The sequence below is a fragment of the Passer domesticus genome, chromosome 9, assembly GCF_036417665.1.
Source record: "Passer domesticus isolate bPasDom1 chromosome 9, bPasDom1.hap1, whole genome shotgun sequence".
NCBI classification, from domain to species: domain Eukaryota; kingdom Metazoa; phylum Chordata; class Aves; order Passeriformes; family Passeridae; genus Passer; species Passer domesticus.
The window spans coordinates 25,706,440-25,724,054 of NC_087482.1; the positions used below are offsets into that span (position 1 = coordinate 25,706,440).

Here is a 17,615-nt window from a genome sequence, read left to right on the forward strand (position 1 = left end):
CCAGGAAAACCCCTAAAAATAACGAGCCAACATAGAACTAGGGGACCTAGGTGATGTGTAAGGATGGGAGCATAGTCCAGTGCCTGCTTGATCCTTTTTGTTTCTCACCCTAACCTGAAAGGGTGTTGACTAGAGAGAGGACCCGAGGTGTTGGACCGAAAAGGCGGAATCTCCTAATCTCTGGTGAGGACGGAATCCCCAGCTCTGCCTGCAGACCAGCGGACACAGCTGCATCATCCTCCTTCTCCGGGCCACTCCTGGGAGCACCGGCGGTGTGGGCACGACCCTTTGATTTCTCCCCACCTGAGCTGATTCTTTTTAATAAAGGCATTAAAAAGGAGAAAGATCTCCTGCCCATTCATTTCAGAAGAGATCTCAAATCCCCTAAGAACCTCACGAGGAACCCCAGCCACATGCACCACTTACAAAGGACACAAAGCCCTGCATGCCTTCCTGCAAAACCCAACACCTACAAAACCCCAGTCCAGCTCGTGTGCCTCATGAGGGACCCCGGCCAAGTGCCATCCTTACAGGGGTCCCCCAATCCCCTGCATGCCATAGAAAAGCCAAGCTTGTCATTAACTGCAGCCAGCTGTGTGTTCCCTGGCAGAAACCAATTCCCTTCTGGGCATGGGGAAGATGTGTTGTGGTGCCGGCTGCATCTGTGGGAGCAATGGGGAGCGTGAGCCCGTGCTGTGCTGCACTGCTGAGCTGGCAGCACGGTGGATACGGGCAGGACGTTCTCTGTTTCCCCCAGAGCTGGGGCCTGCAGGCACCTTGCCGGCCCTTGGCACAGGCTGTGCCAGCCAACAAAGCCCAGCAGGCCGGGAGGAGAGCCTGGGGGCAGCTGGAAGCTGGGAGAAGCCCCTGCTCTGGAACTGAGGCAGTTCTTGCAGAAGCAAACAAAGATGGTGACTTGAAGAGATTCCCACTGTGCTCAAAGTTTGCCTCTGAAGACTAAGAGGTAAGCTGGTCAAGAATCCCAGGAAATATCTGGGAAAAGGTTTTTCGTGACTTGGTTGTGACTAGGTACAAAGTTCCCGTGGGAAAAGATCTTTGCCTCTGCAGCAGGCTGGGTGTCTTAGGGTGTCTTAGTTCTTTGCAGAGTAAAGATTACCACTGAAATGCCATTTTATTTTATTTTTATAGTATAAGTGCAAAAAAACTTTCCAGAACTGTAACACTACTTTCAAAAACACTACTGTGGAAGCGGGGAAGAAACATTGGGGATTTGTCTCTACAAGAAATATTTCTAAATATTTCTAAAAATGAAAAGCGAATAGAAAATAAGGTTGCCTTAACAGGATTCTAAAACTATGTTTAAAATTTGGAAGATGATTTTGGAAGCTCTCAGTCAATATTCACTTGAGAACTTCCCACAGCCTTTCCTGGGGGCTTTCACATTCAGCCGTGGAAGGAGGGGGCCTCAAATCACCGTAGAGCTGGGAAGTGGTAAAATGAAAACTCGTCCGAATCAGACAAGCTGCTGTTGCTCTTCCAGCAGTAGAGATCTTGTGTCCAGCCAGCAGCTTTCAGTTTTTCTTCAATGAGACGCCTGTGCAGAGAGAGGAGGTGGCTGAGGCCCCAGCTGCCCGTGGCACACAGGGAGCCTGGTGCACAGCAGGGCCCAGAGCTGGCAAGGCTCCCCAGCACGGCTGGAGTAGCTGGCACAGCTGGGCCCAGCTGGACAGCTGCCCCTCAAGGCCCCAGCCAGCAGGGCACGGCTCTGGGCAGGGTCCCTGGCCAGGAGCAGGCCCCAGAGCGCCTCTGCCTTTCAAGGGCAACCTCGGCCCTGCTCTTTCTCCTCCCCACCTCCCTCTGCCTCTGCCCCGTGCCCCTGGGGCTGCTCTTGGCCAGGCAGCCTCAGTGGGAGCCAGCTCTGGCTGCAGCCCCAGCGGGGCCCCAGGACAAGGCCCAGCAATTGAGAGGCCAATGGAAGCACTGGGCAGCAGCAGAACCCTCAGCAGAGTTATTTGGAGAACCAAGGACTGGCAACAACTCCACCCCAGGCTCTCTGGGAATGTTCCCTGACTATGAGCAGCCTTTAAAGGAAGCTGTTTGAGCTAGAAATCAGCACAACACTCACCAGTTTCTCTTCCAGCAATACCAGATTGCGGCACAGCACATCATCAGGCAAAGTGCAGCACCAGCCACAATGGCCATCATCTTCTTCAAACACGGTGTTCCCCAGCAGAAAACTCTTCTCGTGCTTTCCCAGATGTTGTCAGCACGTGTTGTGGGGCCGGCTGCATCTGTGGGAGCAATGGGGAGCATGAGCCTGTGCTGAGCTGCACTGCTGAGCTGGCAGCACGGTGGATACGGGCAGGACGTTCTCACTCCCTGCTTCCCCCAGAGCTGGGGCCTGCAGGCTCCTTGCCACCCCTTGGCACAGGACTGCTCAGTACCCGAACCCCTGAACCTGCACACTGTAATTCCTCTGTGCTGTGCCCTTCTGCTCCAGGCAATACTAGTCAAAGACATGGATAAGGACAAGGAAAATGCCCAGCGTTTTGGAGTTGCTCCAGGGCCCTCCCTCCTGCAAAGAGCTGCCTCTCTGCATCTACCCAGAGACTGGGAAATCACAGGGGATCTCAGGCCTATGGTGCAGTTTGGGCTGCCTGTCAGCTGATGCCAAATGCCTTCCTGCAGGGGCTGGGCAGAAGCTGCAGCCAGGCCAGGCTGGGAAGCAGCCCTGCAGGGCATGAAAGCAGCAGCGTGGCAGCGAGGCTGCCATGGATCCCTTCCCGCTGTGCCGGGCACGGCGTGTCCAGATGTGCAGCCAAAGCCCCCGGCTGCTGAGTCCCATGGGAAGCATGAGGGAAATGCACCCACCACGTCTCTCCAGATCACTCATCATATTCTCCATGTGCTTGGATGCCTCCAGGGACTTAGTGTCTCCTCTAAGTTTCTTCTCCATTCTCAGGGGACCTTAAGAGAAATATTTCCATTTCCCAGGAATGGGTCCCACAACAGCAGGGCTCAGTCTGTGGGGTCATCAGGCAGACACTACTCACCCCTGCGACGGGAGCTGGGCCTGCGTGCAACATCCACCAATGGACCTGGGAAAGTCCTCCCTGCAGACACACCTGGAACACAACAGCCACAGAAGCTTCTGCCATCTCTGCTGATCTGCACAGGCACCACTGAGCCGCAGGAGCGGTGAGGGGATCGCGCAGGGCGAGGGCACACACGTGCATGGTTCTGTGCTGGCACCTGCAGTGCTGCCTCCCTGGCCCAGCTTTGGGCTCTGAGCTGGCAGCTCTTCCAGGGGAAAGGCCTTGACCTACCCTCAGCATCTCCCAGAGGCTCATTCCTGAACGTGGGTTCGGAAGCCAGATCACTTTCACCAACCGGGTTAGCTGCAAAGAAAGGCAGGACAGAACAGCTCCTGTGACCCTGCTGAAGATTCTCCTTCAGGCCCAAGTGGCAGTGAGGGCACGTGGGTGATTGATGCCCTCCAAGGCACTCCCTCAGCTCTGCCTTCCACTCAGGAGCAGGGGCAGAGGGACCTCGTGCCTGCAGTGGCCCCACACTGGCATAGAAGGAGCCCCTTGCAGGGCAGTCGGGGCAGAAAGGACTCCCTGGAGCTGCCAGCAGCTCTAAAGCCAGCCCCGGGCAGGGCCAGGGCTTGGCAGTGGCAGCAGGAGCAGCTCAGGCTCCCTGGGGCTGGCAAAGGAGCTGCCAAAGGCTCAGCCCTGGGGCACAGCCCTGGGCCCAGCCCCTTCCCTCTCTGCCCTTCTCCCTGGCTGCACAGAGCACATGGAAGGACACACTGGCATTGCACATGGGAGGAAGATGGACAGCTAAATGCTCCTTCCTCCCACTGACAGCAATCCTGTGGGATCCTTCAGGGCTCCAGATGGGAACAGGGCAAGGCTTCCAGAATTCAACAACCTTCCTACTCTTAAGGAAAGTGGGACAAGTGTGACCTTTTGCCACACTGACACTGATTATTCTCTAAGTAAAAAGGGACTTTGCGAACTTGCCTCCACCATCTGCCGAGGTCTTCAAACTCTCATCCAGAAAGACAAGCATGGAATCCATGTCACCATCCCAATCTAGAAGGGAGCATAAAACGGAACTGCTTCCATGCTCTGCTGGGCTCCCCTTTGGCCTTTGGGAACTGGGCACTGCAAGGGGGTCGGGTAAGGTCGTGGGAGTCAGATGTGAGTGGCCATGGCCAAAGCTGCACAGGGACCTGGGGAGCTCTGGGCTGGCTCCTGGTTAATCTCCACACCCTTTACAATCTTTGCCCCCTCTAGGCCTTGTGCAACATCCCTAGAGGGGCAGCTGGAGCAGCCCAGGGCCCTGGGGCTCTCTCCCTCCCCACCAAGGGAGACTTCCCTAAATTCCTGGGGATAACTGCAGTATGTAGTGCCAGAACCACTCCTACCTCCTTCCCTCCTGCAGTCCCTCTCTCCCTCCCTCCCTCTCTTGGCACAGCTCCCACAGCCCAAGGGCACATAGCCAGGCCCTCTCAGGACACACTGGAGCCTTGCTCTCCCCCTCTCCCCTTTCCCCACCATGGGCACCCCATGCAGTCACTGCCAGGTTTCAGGAAGTGTCTCCCATGGAGGGACCCCAGCAGGACTGCTCAGTACCCGAGTGCCCTGAGCCTGCTCGGGATAATTCCCCTGGGCTGTGCCAGTCTTGTCCGGGCTGTGCCTGCACTGCCAGGCAGCAGAGAGGGCAGCTGAAGCCTCAGCAGGGCTCAGGCCCAGAGGCACAGCAATTACCTCCTGGGCCTGTGCCTGGCATCGCCTCCCTTCCTGCAGCAGAGGCTGGCATGGAGCCACTGCTTCCTCTGGGAAACGCCGCCTTCCGCACAGCTTTTTTGTCCTTCTCTGGAGAAAGAAAAGTGTACAGCTGGACCACATGAAATCAATAAAGAGATGGGAAGGGGCATCTTCAGGAGGGAATGCTTGCCAAGCACTTTGATATGGAATAGGAAATCATATAAACTATTTGGGTAGGCCAGGGCCCTGACTTCTTCAAACAGCTGCCCCTTCTGATCTGCCTGAACACCGGGAAATTACAGGGGATCTCAGGGTGGGCATGGCCCATGGTGCAGTTTGGGCTGCCTGTCAGCTGATGCCAAATGCCTTCCTGCAGAGGCTGGGCACAAGCTGCAGCCAGGCCAGGCTGGGAAACAGCCCTGCAGGGCGTGAAAGCAGCAGCAGCAGCAGCGGGGCAGCGAGGCTGCCATGGATCCCTTCCTGCTGTGCCAGGCACGGCGTGTCCAGATGTGCAGCCAAAGCCCCCGGCTGCTGAGTCCCAGGGGAAGCATAAGGGAAATGCACCCACCTTGTCCTGCCTGCAGCAATTCTTTCAGCATTTGCCTCATGTTTTTGGATGGCTCATGGGCTTTCTGGTGTCCTTTGCCTTTGTTCTTTCCCCTCGGAGGACCTTAGAGCAATAGAGTTTCGTTTCCCAGGAACGGATCCCACAAAAGCAGGGCTCAGCCTGTGGGGTCAGCAGGGACACACCACTCACCCCTGCGATGGGAGCCAGGCTTCTGTGTAGAAATCACCAAAGGAGCTGGAGAAATCCTCCCTGCAGGCACACCTGTAACACAACAGCCACAGAAGCTTCTGTCACCTGATTCCTGCCAGGTTGTCAGCAATTATTCCTTGGTGGCACACTGAGAACATACCTGAGAGGGGCTCAGATAGGACCAACACTTTATGCAGCCAAGCTAATGGAGAAGTCTTCCCAGACACCTCATCTAGAAGGGAGCAGAGATAAGAACCATTTCCATGGTGCGCTGGAGTCCCCTTCTGCCTCAGGGAACTGGGCATTGCAAGGGGGTCAGGTAAGTTTGTGGGAGTCGGATGTGAATGGATAAAGCCAAAGATGCACAGCAGCCTGGGGAGCTCTGGGCTGGCTCCTGGTCACACTCCAGACTCTTTTCAGGCCCTGGGAAACATCCCTGGAAAGGTGGGGGAACACCCCAGGGCCTTGCAAGACTCTCTCATTTCCACTGCAGAAACCCTCCCTAAAGGCCTGAGAAAAACTACAGGCGGCCATGCCACAGGTGTCACTCATTTCACCACTCCCTGCCCCGTGACAGCTCCCCCAGCCCCAGGGGACAGGCTCAGGCCCTGTCAGGACCCAGCGCAGCCCCTGCCCAGTCAGGAGCCAGGGCTGGCTCTGGCCCTGGGCTGGCGGCAGGGCTCCCGCTCGGGGCTGCTCCTGTGCCTTGGGCCTCTGGGCACTCAGGGCCAGCTCCGCAGCAGCTGCAGCGCCAGGGACGTTGCTGCACCAGTCCCGTTTCCCCGGGGCTCTGAACCAGCTCCAGAGGCCTGGAAGCCAAGGCGCCTCCAGCTTTGGCTGCTGCCAGGCTGGGCAAGGGCAGGCCCTGGGGGAAGAGCTGCTGCCACACAGCCCCAGCCAGGGCTGAGCCTGGCACAGCAATTACCTGCTGTGCCTGTGCCCGTGTCTGGCATTGCCTTCCTTCCTGCAGGGCCTTCCAATGAGCCGCCACTTAGCCCGGGAAATGCCACCTTCAGTACAGCTTTTTGGTCCATCGCTTGTTAAAGGAAATAGACAGCTGGATCAGATAGAGCTGTTCCCTACTGGGGAGGTGGCATCTTCAACAGGGAATGCTTTTCAAAGGGTTAGGCTCCGGGAGATGGCCAGACTCTTCATGCTGAACCAGGGCCCTCCTTTCTCCAAACAGGTTCCCTTCCTGATCTCCCAAGTAACCAAGAAATTGCAGGGAATCTCAGGCCCATGGTGCAGTTTGGGCTGCCTGTCAGCTGATGCCAAATGCCTTCCTGCAGAGGCTGGGCAGAAGCTGCAGCCAGGCCAGGCTGGGAAGCAGCCCTGCAGGGCGTGAAAGCAGCAGCGGGGCAGCGAGGCTGCCAAGGATCCCTTCCCGCTGTGCTGGGCACGGCGTGTCCAGATGTGCAGCCAAAGGCCCCGGCTGCTGAGTCCCAGGGGAAGGCAGAAGGAAATGCACCCACCTTGTCCTGCCTGCTGCATTTCCTTCAGTACTGGCATCTTGACTATGGATGGCTCATGGGGTTTCTTGTGACCTGTAGCTGGGTAATTCCCTGTCAGAGAAATTTAGAGCAACATAGTTCCATTTCCCAGTCAATTTCACAAAACCAGGGCTCTAGCCACAGAAGCTTCTGCCATCTCTGCTGATCTGCACGGGCACCACTGAGCCGCAGGAGCGGTGAGGGGATCGCGCAGATCGAGGGCACACACGTGCATGGTTCTGTGCTGGCACCTGCAGCGATGCCCCCCTGGCCCAGCTTTGGGCTCTGAGCTGGCAGCTCTCCCAGGGGAAAGGCCTTGACCTACCCTCAGCATCTCCCAGGGGCTCAGACCTGGACGTGGCTTGGGAAGCTGCACCACCTTCACCAGCAGGTTCAGCTGCAAAGAAAGGCAGGACAGAAGAGCTGCTGTGGCACTGCAGGAGATCCTCAGGCTGCCCACAAGGCTCAGCCCCGGGGCACAGCCCTGGGCCCGGCCCCTTCCCTCTCTGCTCTTCTCTTCTCTGTGGCTGCACAGAGCACATGGAAGGACACACTGGCATTGCACACAGGAGGAAGATGGACAGCTAAATGCTCCTTCCTCCCACTGACAGTGATCCTGTGGGATCCCTCAGGGCTCCAGAAGGGCAAGGTTTGCTGAATACATCAACCTTCAGAGGAACTTATGGGAAATGTTACAAGTAATCTCTTGCTGGATTGACACTATTATTCTGTCAGGAAAGGTACATTGAGGACTTGCCTCCAGCATCTGGCCTGGTTTTCAAATCATCATTCACCAGCATTTCCAAATAATCCATGTCACGATCCACATCTGGAATGGAACACAGACCAGAACCATATCCAATGTGTGCTGGGATCCCCTTCTGCCTTAGGGAACTGGGCACTGGAGGGCGGTTGGGTAAGGCCGTGGGAGACAGATGTGAATAGACAAGGCCAAAACTGCACAGCGGCTGGCTCTGGTCACTCTCCAGCCTCTTTGCAGGCCCTTTGCAACATCCCTAGAGGGGTGGCTGGAGCAGCCCAGGGCCCGTGGGTGCTGTCTCCCTCCCACAGAGGAAACCCTCCCCAAAGCACTGGGCAAAACCATCCCCAGCGCTTCCCAGGGAGCAGGGAGCGCTGTGCCGGGAAAGGGCAGCCAGGCTGCCGGCTCACCTGCTCGCCGCGCTTGCAGCGGAGCAGCCTGGGCAGCCCTGGCAGGCAGGGCCACGGCCAGGAGCAGCAGGAGTAGGAGGCGCAGAGCAAGGGCCATGGTGCCTTGCCCTCTGCCAGTCCCACAGCTCTTGCTGCCACCGCTGTCCCGACACCGCTGTCCCAAGGTCAGCACCGCTGCTGCCACCGCCGCTGCTGCTGCAACAGTTGTGCTCAGGGACTGACTGCTGGCTCCTTGTGCTGCTGTGCAACCACGGGGCTCTGGCACCTCTGGCACCTCTGTGACCTCAGGGCCTGCTGTGAGCTCAGCCTGCTGTGACCCCAGAGCCCTGCTGTGAGCTCATGGCCTCAGCTGTACCCCCAGAGTGTGCCCCCATCTCTATGAATGGACTGCCCTGATTGTAAATGTTTTGCTTCATCAAAGGGCCATTCCTCAGTGAAACCTTATTTTTCACCTGCTGACATTGCTGGCCAGGCTGTGTCCCTGGAGATGCTCAGAATTCATACAGAATTCACAGAATGACCAGGTTGGAAGAGACCGTTAAGATCATCCAGTCCAACCCATGTCCCAACACCACAACTAAACCATGGCACCCAGTGCCACATTCAGTCTTTTTTTAAACACATCCAGGGATGGTGACTCCACCACCTCCCATGGCAGGCCATTCCAGAACTTTATCACTCTTTCTGAGGAAAATATTTTCCTAATATCCAACCGACATTTCCCTTGATGCAGCTTGAGACTGTGTCCTCTGGTTCTGTCAGCGCTGCCTGGAGAAAGAAACCATCCCCACCTGACTACAACTACCCTTCAGGGAGCTGTGGAGTGATAAGGTCACCTCGGAGTCTCCTTTTCTCCAGGGTAAACACCCCCAGCTCTCTCAGTCATTCCTCACCAGGGCTTGTGCTCCCAGCCCCTCACCATCCTTGTTGCCCCCTCTGGATGTGCTTGAGCAACTCAATGTCCTTCCCAAACTGATGGCCCAGAACTGGACACAGCACTCGAGGTGCGGCCTCACCAGTGCCAATTACAGGCACAGAATGACCTCCCTGCTCCTGCTGGCCACGCTCTTCCTGACACAGGCCAGGAGCCATTGGCCTCCTTGGCCACCAGGCCACACTGCTGGCTCATGTTCAGCTGGCTGTGACCAGTGCCCCCAGGTGCCTTTCTGCCTGGCCACTGTCCAGCCACACTATCCCCAGCCTAGAACACTGCAGGTGCTTCTTGTGGCCAAAGTGCAGGACTGGGCACTTGCATCTACTGAGCTTCATCCCACTGGACTCTGCCCATCGCTCCAACCATTCCAGGTCTCCCTGCAGAGCCCTCCTACCTTCCGACAGATCAACACACTCTCCCAGCTTAGTGTTGTCTGCAGATTTGCTAATGAAAGACTCAATCCCCTCATCCATGTTGTCAATAAAAGCATTGAGCAGAGCTGGCCCCAGCACAGAGCCCGCAGGGACACCTCTGGTGACTGGCTGCCAGCTGGGTGCAGCACCGTTCAGCACCCCTCTCTGGGCCAGCCATCCAGCCAGTTCTGAGCCCAGCAAAAAGTGTTCCTCTCCCAGCCCTGGGCTGCAGCTTTTCCAGGAGTGTGCTGTGGAAGACAGTGCAAAGGCCTTTCTGCAGTCCAAATAGACACATCCACAGCCTTTCCTGCATCCATCAGGCAGGTCACTTGCTCATGAAAGGAGATCAGGTTGGTCGGACACGACCTACCCCTCCTAAACCCCTGCTGGCTGGGTCTGCTACCCTGGCCATCCTGTAAGTGCTGCGTGATGGCACTCAGTATAAACTGTTCCATCACCTTACTGGGTACTGAGCTCAGACTGACTGGCCTATAATTACCAGGATCCTCCTTCCCACCCTTGTTCTACATGGGCGTCACATTGGGCAGCTTCCAGTCACCTGGAACCTCACCAGTGAGCCAGGACTGCTGGTAAATGATGGAGAGCGGCTTCGGCAGCTCATCTGCCAGTTCCCTCATCACCCTGGGGTGGATCCCATCTGGCCCCATACATTTAGGAACATCCAAGCAGCTCAGCAGTTCTCTGACTGCCTCCTCTTGGCTAACAGGGGGCCCATTCTGCTCCCTGACACCATCTACCAGCCCAGCAGGACACTTGTCCTGAGGACAAGTCGTCTTCCTACTAAAGACTGAGGCAAAGAAGGTGTTCAGCGCCTCTTCTTTGTCCTCATGGGCAGTTGCTAAGTTCCCTCCCACATCTAATAAAGAACAAAGGTTGGTCTTACCCTTCCTTTTCCCGTTGATATCTTTGTAAATACAGTTTTTTAATTATCCTTTACAGAAGTCACAATTTTAAGTTCAAACTGAGCTTTGGCCTCCCTAATTTTTTTTCCTACATGCTCTAGCAGCTCCTCTAAATACTTCCTGAGAGACTTGACCCTCCTTCCAAAGATGATACGTCCTCTTTTTATTCCTAAATTCCTCCAAAACCTCCTTGCCCATCCAGGCTGGGTGTTTGCCTCATTGGCTCATCTTTCGGCAGCCAGGGACAGACTGTTCCTGTGCCCTCAAGATCTCTGTTTTGAAGCATGCCCACCCTTCCTGGACTCCTTGGTTTTTAAGGGCTGCTTGCCAAGGAACTCTCTGAAGAAGTCTCCTAAACAGGCCAAAGTCTGGCCTCTGGAATTCATGTGTACAAGTCTCCTTGATGTTCCTCCTGTTTTCACAAAATACCAAGAATTCTTGATACATTGGTGTTCCCCTGTCTGAGACATAACACACAACAGACCCCTCATGTTTCCTCAGAAAAACAGCCTTGTTTATTATCAGGAGTGTTCTTTTATAGCCCATTCAAATCTCCTGGGCCGACACAGCTCATTGGTCTATCTGTGTGCCCCCAGACTCTGAACCAAGACAATGTCTGCATCCTAGGAGAGTTCCCATTGGATGTGAGCTTCTGTCAGTCAAACACAGAGGCTAGTTCATGGAGCTGAGCTGGACTGCTTCTTAGAACTTGATTAATGCTGACTACAGATCAGCTTGCAATGCAACAAATTCCATCATTTCATGATCACTGTGCCCCAAGCAGCCTCCAGCCACCATATGTCCCCCCAGCCCACCTCTATCTGCAAAGAGCAGATCTAACATAGTCCCTCCCCTGCTGGGCTCACCCACCAGCTGCAACCAACAGTTGTCCTCCACACACTCTACAAATTGCCTGTGCTGCTTTTTTTCTGCTGTATTAAGTTCCCAGCAGATGTCTGGCAAGTTGAAGTCGCCTACAAGAAGAAGGGCTGATGATCCTGAAACATCCTCTAGCTGTTTATAGAATGAGTTGTCCACCACTTCTTCCAGGTTGGGTGGATGATAACAGACTCCCAGTAGGATGTCAGCCTTGTTGGCCTTCCCCCTCATTCTCACCCATAGGCATTCCACCTCATCATCATTAGTTTCAATATCCATGGTGTCCAAAGCCTCCCTAATATAAAGAGCCACGCCTCCACCTCTTCTCCCTTTCCTGTCTCTCCTGAAGAGCTTGTAGCCATCCAGTGTAGTGCTCCAGCCATGTGAGGCATCCCACCACGTTTCTGTGATGGCAATGACATCACAGCTCTGCTGCTGGACCATGGCCTCCAGCTCTTGCTGTTTGTTACCCATGCTGTGTGCACTGGTATCCATGCACCTCAGCTGGGCTGCTGATTTCATCCCTAACTCAGGCTTACCAGCCTTGGGCCTGCTTCCAGACAGCCCAGCTGCATCCCGTTCCCTCTTCAAACCTAGTTTAAAGCCCTCTCAACAAGTTCTGCAAGCTCATCAGCTAAAAACCTTCTGCCATTAACAGAGAGATGGAGCCCATCTGGTTCCAGCAGGCCAGGTGCCATAGAAGCTGCAGCATGATCAAAGAATCCAAAATTCTGCCAATGCACCAGCCCTTGAGCCACTTGTTGATGATACGAGCTCTCCTATTGCTTTCACCATTTTTCTCAGCCAGCAAAGGGACTGAGGAAAAGACTACCTGTGTCCCTGTCCTATCAACCACTTGTCCCTGTGCCCTAAAGTCCCTTTCAATGGTCCTGACACTCCTCAATCTCATCACTGCCAGCCTGGAGTTTCAGCAGTGGATAATAATCAGAGGACTGAATGAGCCCAGGAAGTCCCTGAGGAATATCCTGCACCTGGGCCCCAGGGAGGCAGCAGAGCTCTCTGTGGGGTGGGCCCGGTTGACATGGGGCCCTCTGTTCCCCTCAGAAGGGAATCACCCACCACGATTACCTTTCTTTCCTTTTTGATGTTAGAGGTGGCAATCCATGTTACAGATTAATCATAACTGGGAGATTTTCTGGGCAGATAATTTTCTTCTTAATCATTTGGCTGACTCTCTAGATCCAGGGGCTCATACCTATTCTGAAGTGGCCCCTGGCTAGGGGACGGGGGTCGGGAGGGATTTTTATCATAACCTCCCCATGCAGGGACCATTTCCACTCCCCTTCATCTACCAGGTGTCCTTCTCTTGCCTGACAGTATGCAGCATAGGAGTCCTGTGACTCTTGCTGGGCCTCCCGTAAGGATGGAAGGGCTGAACTCCACCAATCTATTTCCCTTTCACTTTCCCTGATACTCCTTAGTCTTTAAACTTCCTCCCTAAGCTCGGCCACCAGTGAAAGGACATCATTCACCTGTTCACACCACAGGCAGCTTTTCTCCACACTGCCCCCTGAAACCACTGCTGAGCTCAAACACTCTGCACAGGAATGGGCCAGGACAGACACATCCTTTTTGGAGTGTTCCATCTAGTTACATGCACTTGTACTAACTACAGTTTTCGATTGCGTAAAAACCACTACTCCCAGAAACCCCAAAACCAAGCAACCAACAGAAACACTGCAAACAAGACACGGTAAACCTCCCAAGCAAGAAAACCTGCAACCCTGCCTGCTTGCCCTGCCTGTGCACACTGCCTCGTGAATTGTCCCTCAGAGACATGCCAGGGCCCTGTTTGCCCACTGCTGTTTGCCACAAACCCTAGAGGCCTCTTTTAATCCACCCGCTAACCAAGGAGGGAGGAAGCTGCAGCCCATCCCTGCGTAACTCACAGGCTCTTGATGGCTTCCCTCTTTTCCTGGGCATGCCACTGGAGGAGGTCCAGGCCCAGATGGTCGCAGGGAAGGAAATGTCCCTCAGCCCAGGGACGCTCAGCATGGGCTGCCCCATCCTCCCCGGGGCCCCGCCACTGGTCACAGCAGCCCCTGCCTGGCTCCTGCCTGCCCACACCATGGCCATCCCCAGCTGCCCCTGGGCACGGAGCTCAGCCCGTGCTGATCCTGGCTGGGCTTTGCTGCTGCTACCACCCGCACACTGGGGTGACAGCTCCATCTCTTTAGTGCAAGAGAAGAGCTGGGCCAAGCCCTGCCCACCTTCAGTAGGGGCCAGAGAGCAGGGCCAGTGCCTTCAGGGGGAGAGGACCTTGTCTGGCTGGAGGCAGCATCTGCACAGCAACAAGCTGTTAAAGCAGCTGGCACAGGGACATCGGGCATGGGCATGGAGATGTGCCATGTGATTAGAGGTCCAGTTCTCCCTCAGGTTTTGGCAGGACATATGAAGGTGTAAAGATACAACTGTGAAAGAGGCCATGGCAAGAGACACAGTGAACAGAGGCTCTGCTATACCTATCATGCACTGCTTGTGCCAGTCCTGCAAGGAGAAAATCATTGGGATTCATCAAAGTGGAATCAGGGCATGTGTTCCTGTCTTGCTTTGAACCTCTGCAAGATCCATAGGGAGAGTGAGCCCATGCTGTGCTGCACTGCTGAGCTGGCAGCACGGTGGATACGGGCAGGACGTTCTCTGTTTCCCCCAGAGCTGGGGCCTGCAGGCACCTTGCCGGCCCTTGGAACAGGCTGTGCCAGCCAACAAAGCCCAGCAGGCCGGGAGGAGAGCCCGGGGGCAGCGCAGCTGCTTGGGCAGTGGCTGCTGCCAGGGACACGGGCCAAAGGCATCCCTGAGCAGCCCCTGCCAGCCCTGGCCCTCCCTGCCCCGTGACAGCTCCCCCAGCCCCAGGAGACAGGGTTGGGCCCTGTCTCGACACACTGGAGCCTTGCTCTCCCACTCTGTCCTTTCCCCACCATGGGCACCCCATGCAGTCACTCCCAGGTTTCAGGATGTGTCTCCCATGGAGGGACCCCAGCAGGACTTCTCAGAACCCGAGTGCCCTGAGCCTGTTTGGGATAATTCCCCCGAGTTATGCCGGTCTTGTCCAGGCTGTGTAAGACTAAACATTAAGAATTAAAGGCAATTTTGCTTTTTATTGCCAATGTGTCAGAAGATTCTAGTTTCCCTGACTATAAAACTACTTGGACAAATACAGAAGTATTGGAGGAAAGGGGAACAAATATGTGGTGTCCGTATTCTGTGAAAAACGTTTCTCAATGCTACAAAGGAAAAACATATGTAAATGTTTCAAAATGAAAGACAAAGATAACATGAGGGTGCTGTTGGTTCGAATGAGTCCCATGCCCAGCTGCTGCCTGCCCATGCCTGGCTGTGCCCAGACGAGCAGCTCCGCCAGTGCTGGTGGTAGCACACAGACACCTGAGCTGAAGCTGGACTCAAGCCTGTGATAGATGAGTAATGTGACAGTTGACTCTCACAATTAAAGGATAAATATCATGTATATATGTTAAGAGAAGTTTTATACATTTATAGATATGTTTTACCCCCTGTTGTGTTGTTATCTTGGGATTACCTGAGTTTGGGACATTTAAGAGGGTCACCTTGCTAGGACAGCAGTACATGACCTCCAAGTGAGATGTAAGGAAGTAAACTCCACTACTGGACATCAAAGAAGGAGTCGATGGACTGAACTTTAAGAAGGGTAAAAGTGTTAAAAGGTGAAACCTCCATTGTGTGGATGAGCACATGGTGGAAAAAATCCTCTACTCCCGGCGACGTAACATTTTCCCTATTGGGTTTATTGTAAAAATTTTAATAAAGTTTTAATAAACATTTAAAATTTTTAGAAGTAAATACAACTTTTTCAACATTCCATTCCCTGGCTAGAGGGCTGCATCTCCTGTCCTGGATGGAGAGCAAGGTCAGTCCCTTTGGGGAGAGAAGATTCTGTTCTGGGTGGTGGTGGCAGCATATTTCCAGCAATAAGCTGGTAATGCACCTGAGGAAGGGACAATGGACACTGGCACGGAGATGCAAGATGACAGGCCCAGTTCTCCATGGCTGAGGCCTTTGGCCGGTCTTGTGAAGTTCCAGAGGTGCTCCTGTGGAGAGAGGAGGTGGCTGAGGCCCCAGCTGCCAGTGGCACACAGGGAGCCTGGTGCACAGCAGGGCCCAGAGCTGGCAAGGCTCCCCAGCACGGCTGGAGCTGCTGGCACAGCTGGGCCCAGCTGGACAGCTGCCCCTCAAGGCCCCGGCCAGCAGGGCACGGCTCTGGGCAGGGTCCCTGGCCAGGAGCGGGCCCCAGAGCGCCTCTGCCTTTCAAGGGCAACCTCGGCCCTGCTCTTTCTCCTCCCCACCTCCCTCTGCCTCTGCCCCGTGCCCCTGGGGCTGCTCTTGGCCAGGCAGCCTCAGTGGGAGCCAGCTCTGGCTGCAGCCCCAGCGGGGCCCCCAGGACAAGGCCCAGCAATTGAGAGGCCAATGGAAGCACTGGGCAGCAGCAGAACCCTCAGCAGAGTTATTTGGAGAACCATGGACTGGCCACAACTCCACTGCAGCCTCAGTGGGAATGCTTCCTGTCCACATTAGACTTTCAAAAGAAGCTCATTCAGGGAAAGGTGTCCACTCACCGTTTGTTCTTCCAGCAATACCAGATTCTGACACAGCACAACATGACAATAAGGTCCAAAAAAAGCAGGCCTGCCATGAATCCTAGCCAGCAGCCTGCTCCCTTACAGAAGCCTCTTCTGAGGCCCTTCTGGGCATCAGGAACACGTGTTGTGGTGCCGGCTGCATCTGTGGGAGCGATGGGGAGTGTGAACCCGTGCTGTGCTGCACTGCTGAGCTGGCAGCACGGTGGATATGGGCAGGACGTTCTCTCAGGAGCCAGCGCAGCCCCTGCCCAGTCGGGAGCCAGGGCTGGCTCTGGCCCTGGGCTGGCGGCAGGGCTCCCGCTCGGGGCTGCTCCTGTGCCTTGGGCCTCTGGGCACTCAGGGCCAGCTCCGCAGCAGCTGCAGCGCCAGGGACGTTGCTGCACCAGTCCCGTTTCCCCGGGGCTCTGAACCAGCTCCAGAGGCCTGGAAGCCAAGGCGCCTCCAGCTTTGGCTGCTGTCGGGCTGGGCAAGGGCAGGCCCTGGGGGAAGAGCTGCTGCCACACAGCCCCAGCCAGGGCTGAGCCCAGCACAGCAATTACCTGCTGTGCCTGTGCCCGTGTCTGGCATCGCCTTCCTCCCTGCAGCAGGGGCTGCCCATGGGGAAATGCTTCCTCCAGGATGTGCCTCCTTCTGCACAGATGTTTGGTCCATCACTTCAGACAGGAAAAAGGACAGTTGGATTAGGTGGAAGAGTTCCTGATTTGGATGCCGGCATCTTCAGGATGTCATGTGTGTTAAACATGGGGATACGTTTCAGAAAATGTCTTGGCTTTCATGGCAGGGTCAGGGCTCTCCCGTTTCCAAACAGCTGCCATGCCTGAGCCACTGGAGCGGTGAGGGGATCGCGCAGATCGAGGGCACACACGTGCATGGTTCTGTGCTGGCACCTGCAGCGATGCCCCCCTGACCCAGCTTTGGGCTCTGAGCTGGCAGCTCTCCCAGGGAGGAAAGTCTTGACCTACCCTCAGCATCACCCCGAGCCTCAGTCCTGGACGTGGCTTGGGAAGCTGCACCACCTTCACCAACAGGTTCAGCTGCAAAGAAAGGCAGGACAGGAGAGCTGCTGTGGCACTGCAGGAGATCCTCAGGCTGCCCACAAGGCTCAGCCCCGGGGCACAGCCCTGGGCCCGGCCCCTTCCCTCTCTGCTCTTCTCTGTGGCTGCATGGAGCCACATGGAAGGACACACTGGAATTGTACAAGGGAGCAAGATGGACAGCTAAATTCTCCTTCCTCCCACTGACAGTGATCCTGTGGGATCCCTCAGGGCTCCAGAAAGGAGCAGGGCAAATTTGCCATATTCCATCAACCTTCAGATGATCTTAAGTGAAAGGGCAAATGTATGAGCTCTTGCCACCTGCTCACTGTGTATTCTCTCAGGAAAGGTACATTGAGCACTTGCCTCCAGGATTTCCCATGAGTCTCAAGCCATAATCCAGCAGGTTTCCCAGATAATCCATGTCTTGATCCCAACCTAGAAGTTTGCAAAGATCAGAAGGATTTCCATGATGTGCTGGGATCCCCTTCTGCCTCAGGGAACTGGGCACTGCATGTAGGTCGGGTAAGGCCATGGGAGCCAGATGTGAATGGACAAGGCCAAAGCTGCTCAGGGGCCTGGGGAGCTCTGGGCAGGCTCATGGTCAATCCCTATCCTCTTTGCAGGCCCTGTGCAACATCC

At 55.4% G+C, this 17,615-nt stretch overlaps 1 protein-coding gene and 1 long non-coding RNA gene across 2 annotated transcripts; both read right to left on the minus strand.

Moving 5' to 3' along the window:
* Positions 1-1,190: 1,190 nt before the first annotated feature.
* On the minus strand, positions 1,191-2,893 carry LOC135307312 (uncharacterized). The gene is made up of 3 exons (XR_010368015.1): positions 2,833-2,893; positions 2,087-2,252; positions 1,191-1,555 (listed from the first exon to the last, which is right to left on the minus strand). It is a non-coding gene; the product is annotated as an uncharacterized LOC135307312 (long non-coding RNA).
* Positions 2,894-3,957: 1,064 nt separating this feature from the next.
* Positions 3,958-9,560, minus strand: LOC135308339 (uncharacterized). The gene is made up of 10 exons (XM_064433279.1): positions 9,482-9,560; positions 7,741-7,812; positions 7,309-7,380; positions 6,966-7,055; positions 6,419-6,529; positions 5,654-5,725; positions 5,494-5,565; positions 5,305-5,406; positions 4,752-4,844; positions 3,958-4,058 (listed from the first exon to the last, which is right to left on the minus strand). The coding sequence occupies exons 1-10, from the start codon at positions 9,558-9,560 to the stop codon at positions 3,958-3,960; spliced, it is 864 nt and encodes a 287-aa protein (XP_064289349.1).
* Positions 9,561-17,615: the final 8,055 nt, after the last annotated feature.

Bases quoted from the DNA above. Each gene is read 5' to 3' on its own strand.
- LOC135308339 (XM_064433279.1), bottom strand. From the start codon at position 9,560: ATGGATGAGGGGATTGAGTCTTTCATTAGCAAATCTGCAGACAACACT. The intron at 5,566-5,653 runs GTATGTTCTCAG...GTTGTGTTACAG, and splicing joins CCTATCTGAGCCCCTCTCAG to GTGTGCCTGCAGGGAGGATT. The intron at 4,845-5,304 runs GTGGGTGCATTT...TTCTTTCTCCAG, and splicing joins ATTGCTGCAGGCAGGACAAG to AGAAGGACAAAAAAGCTGTG.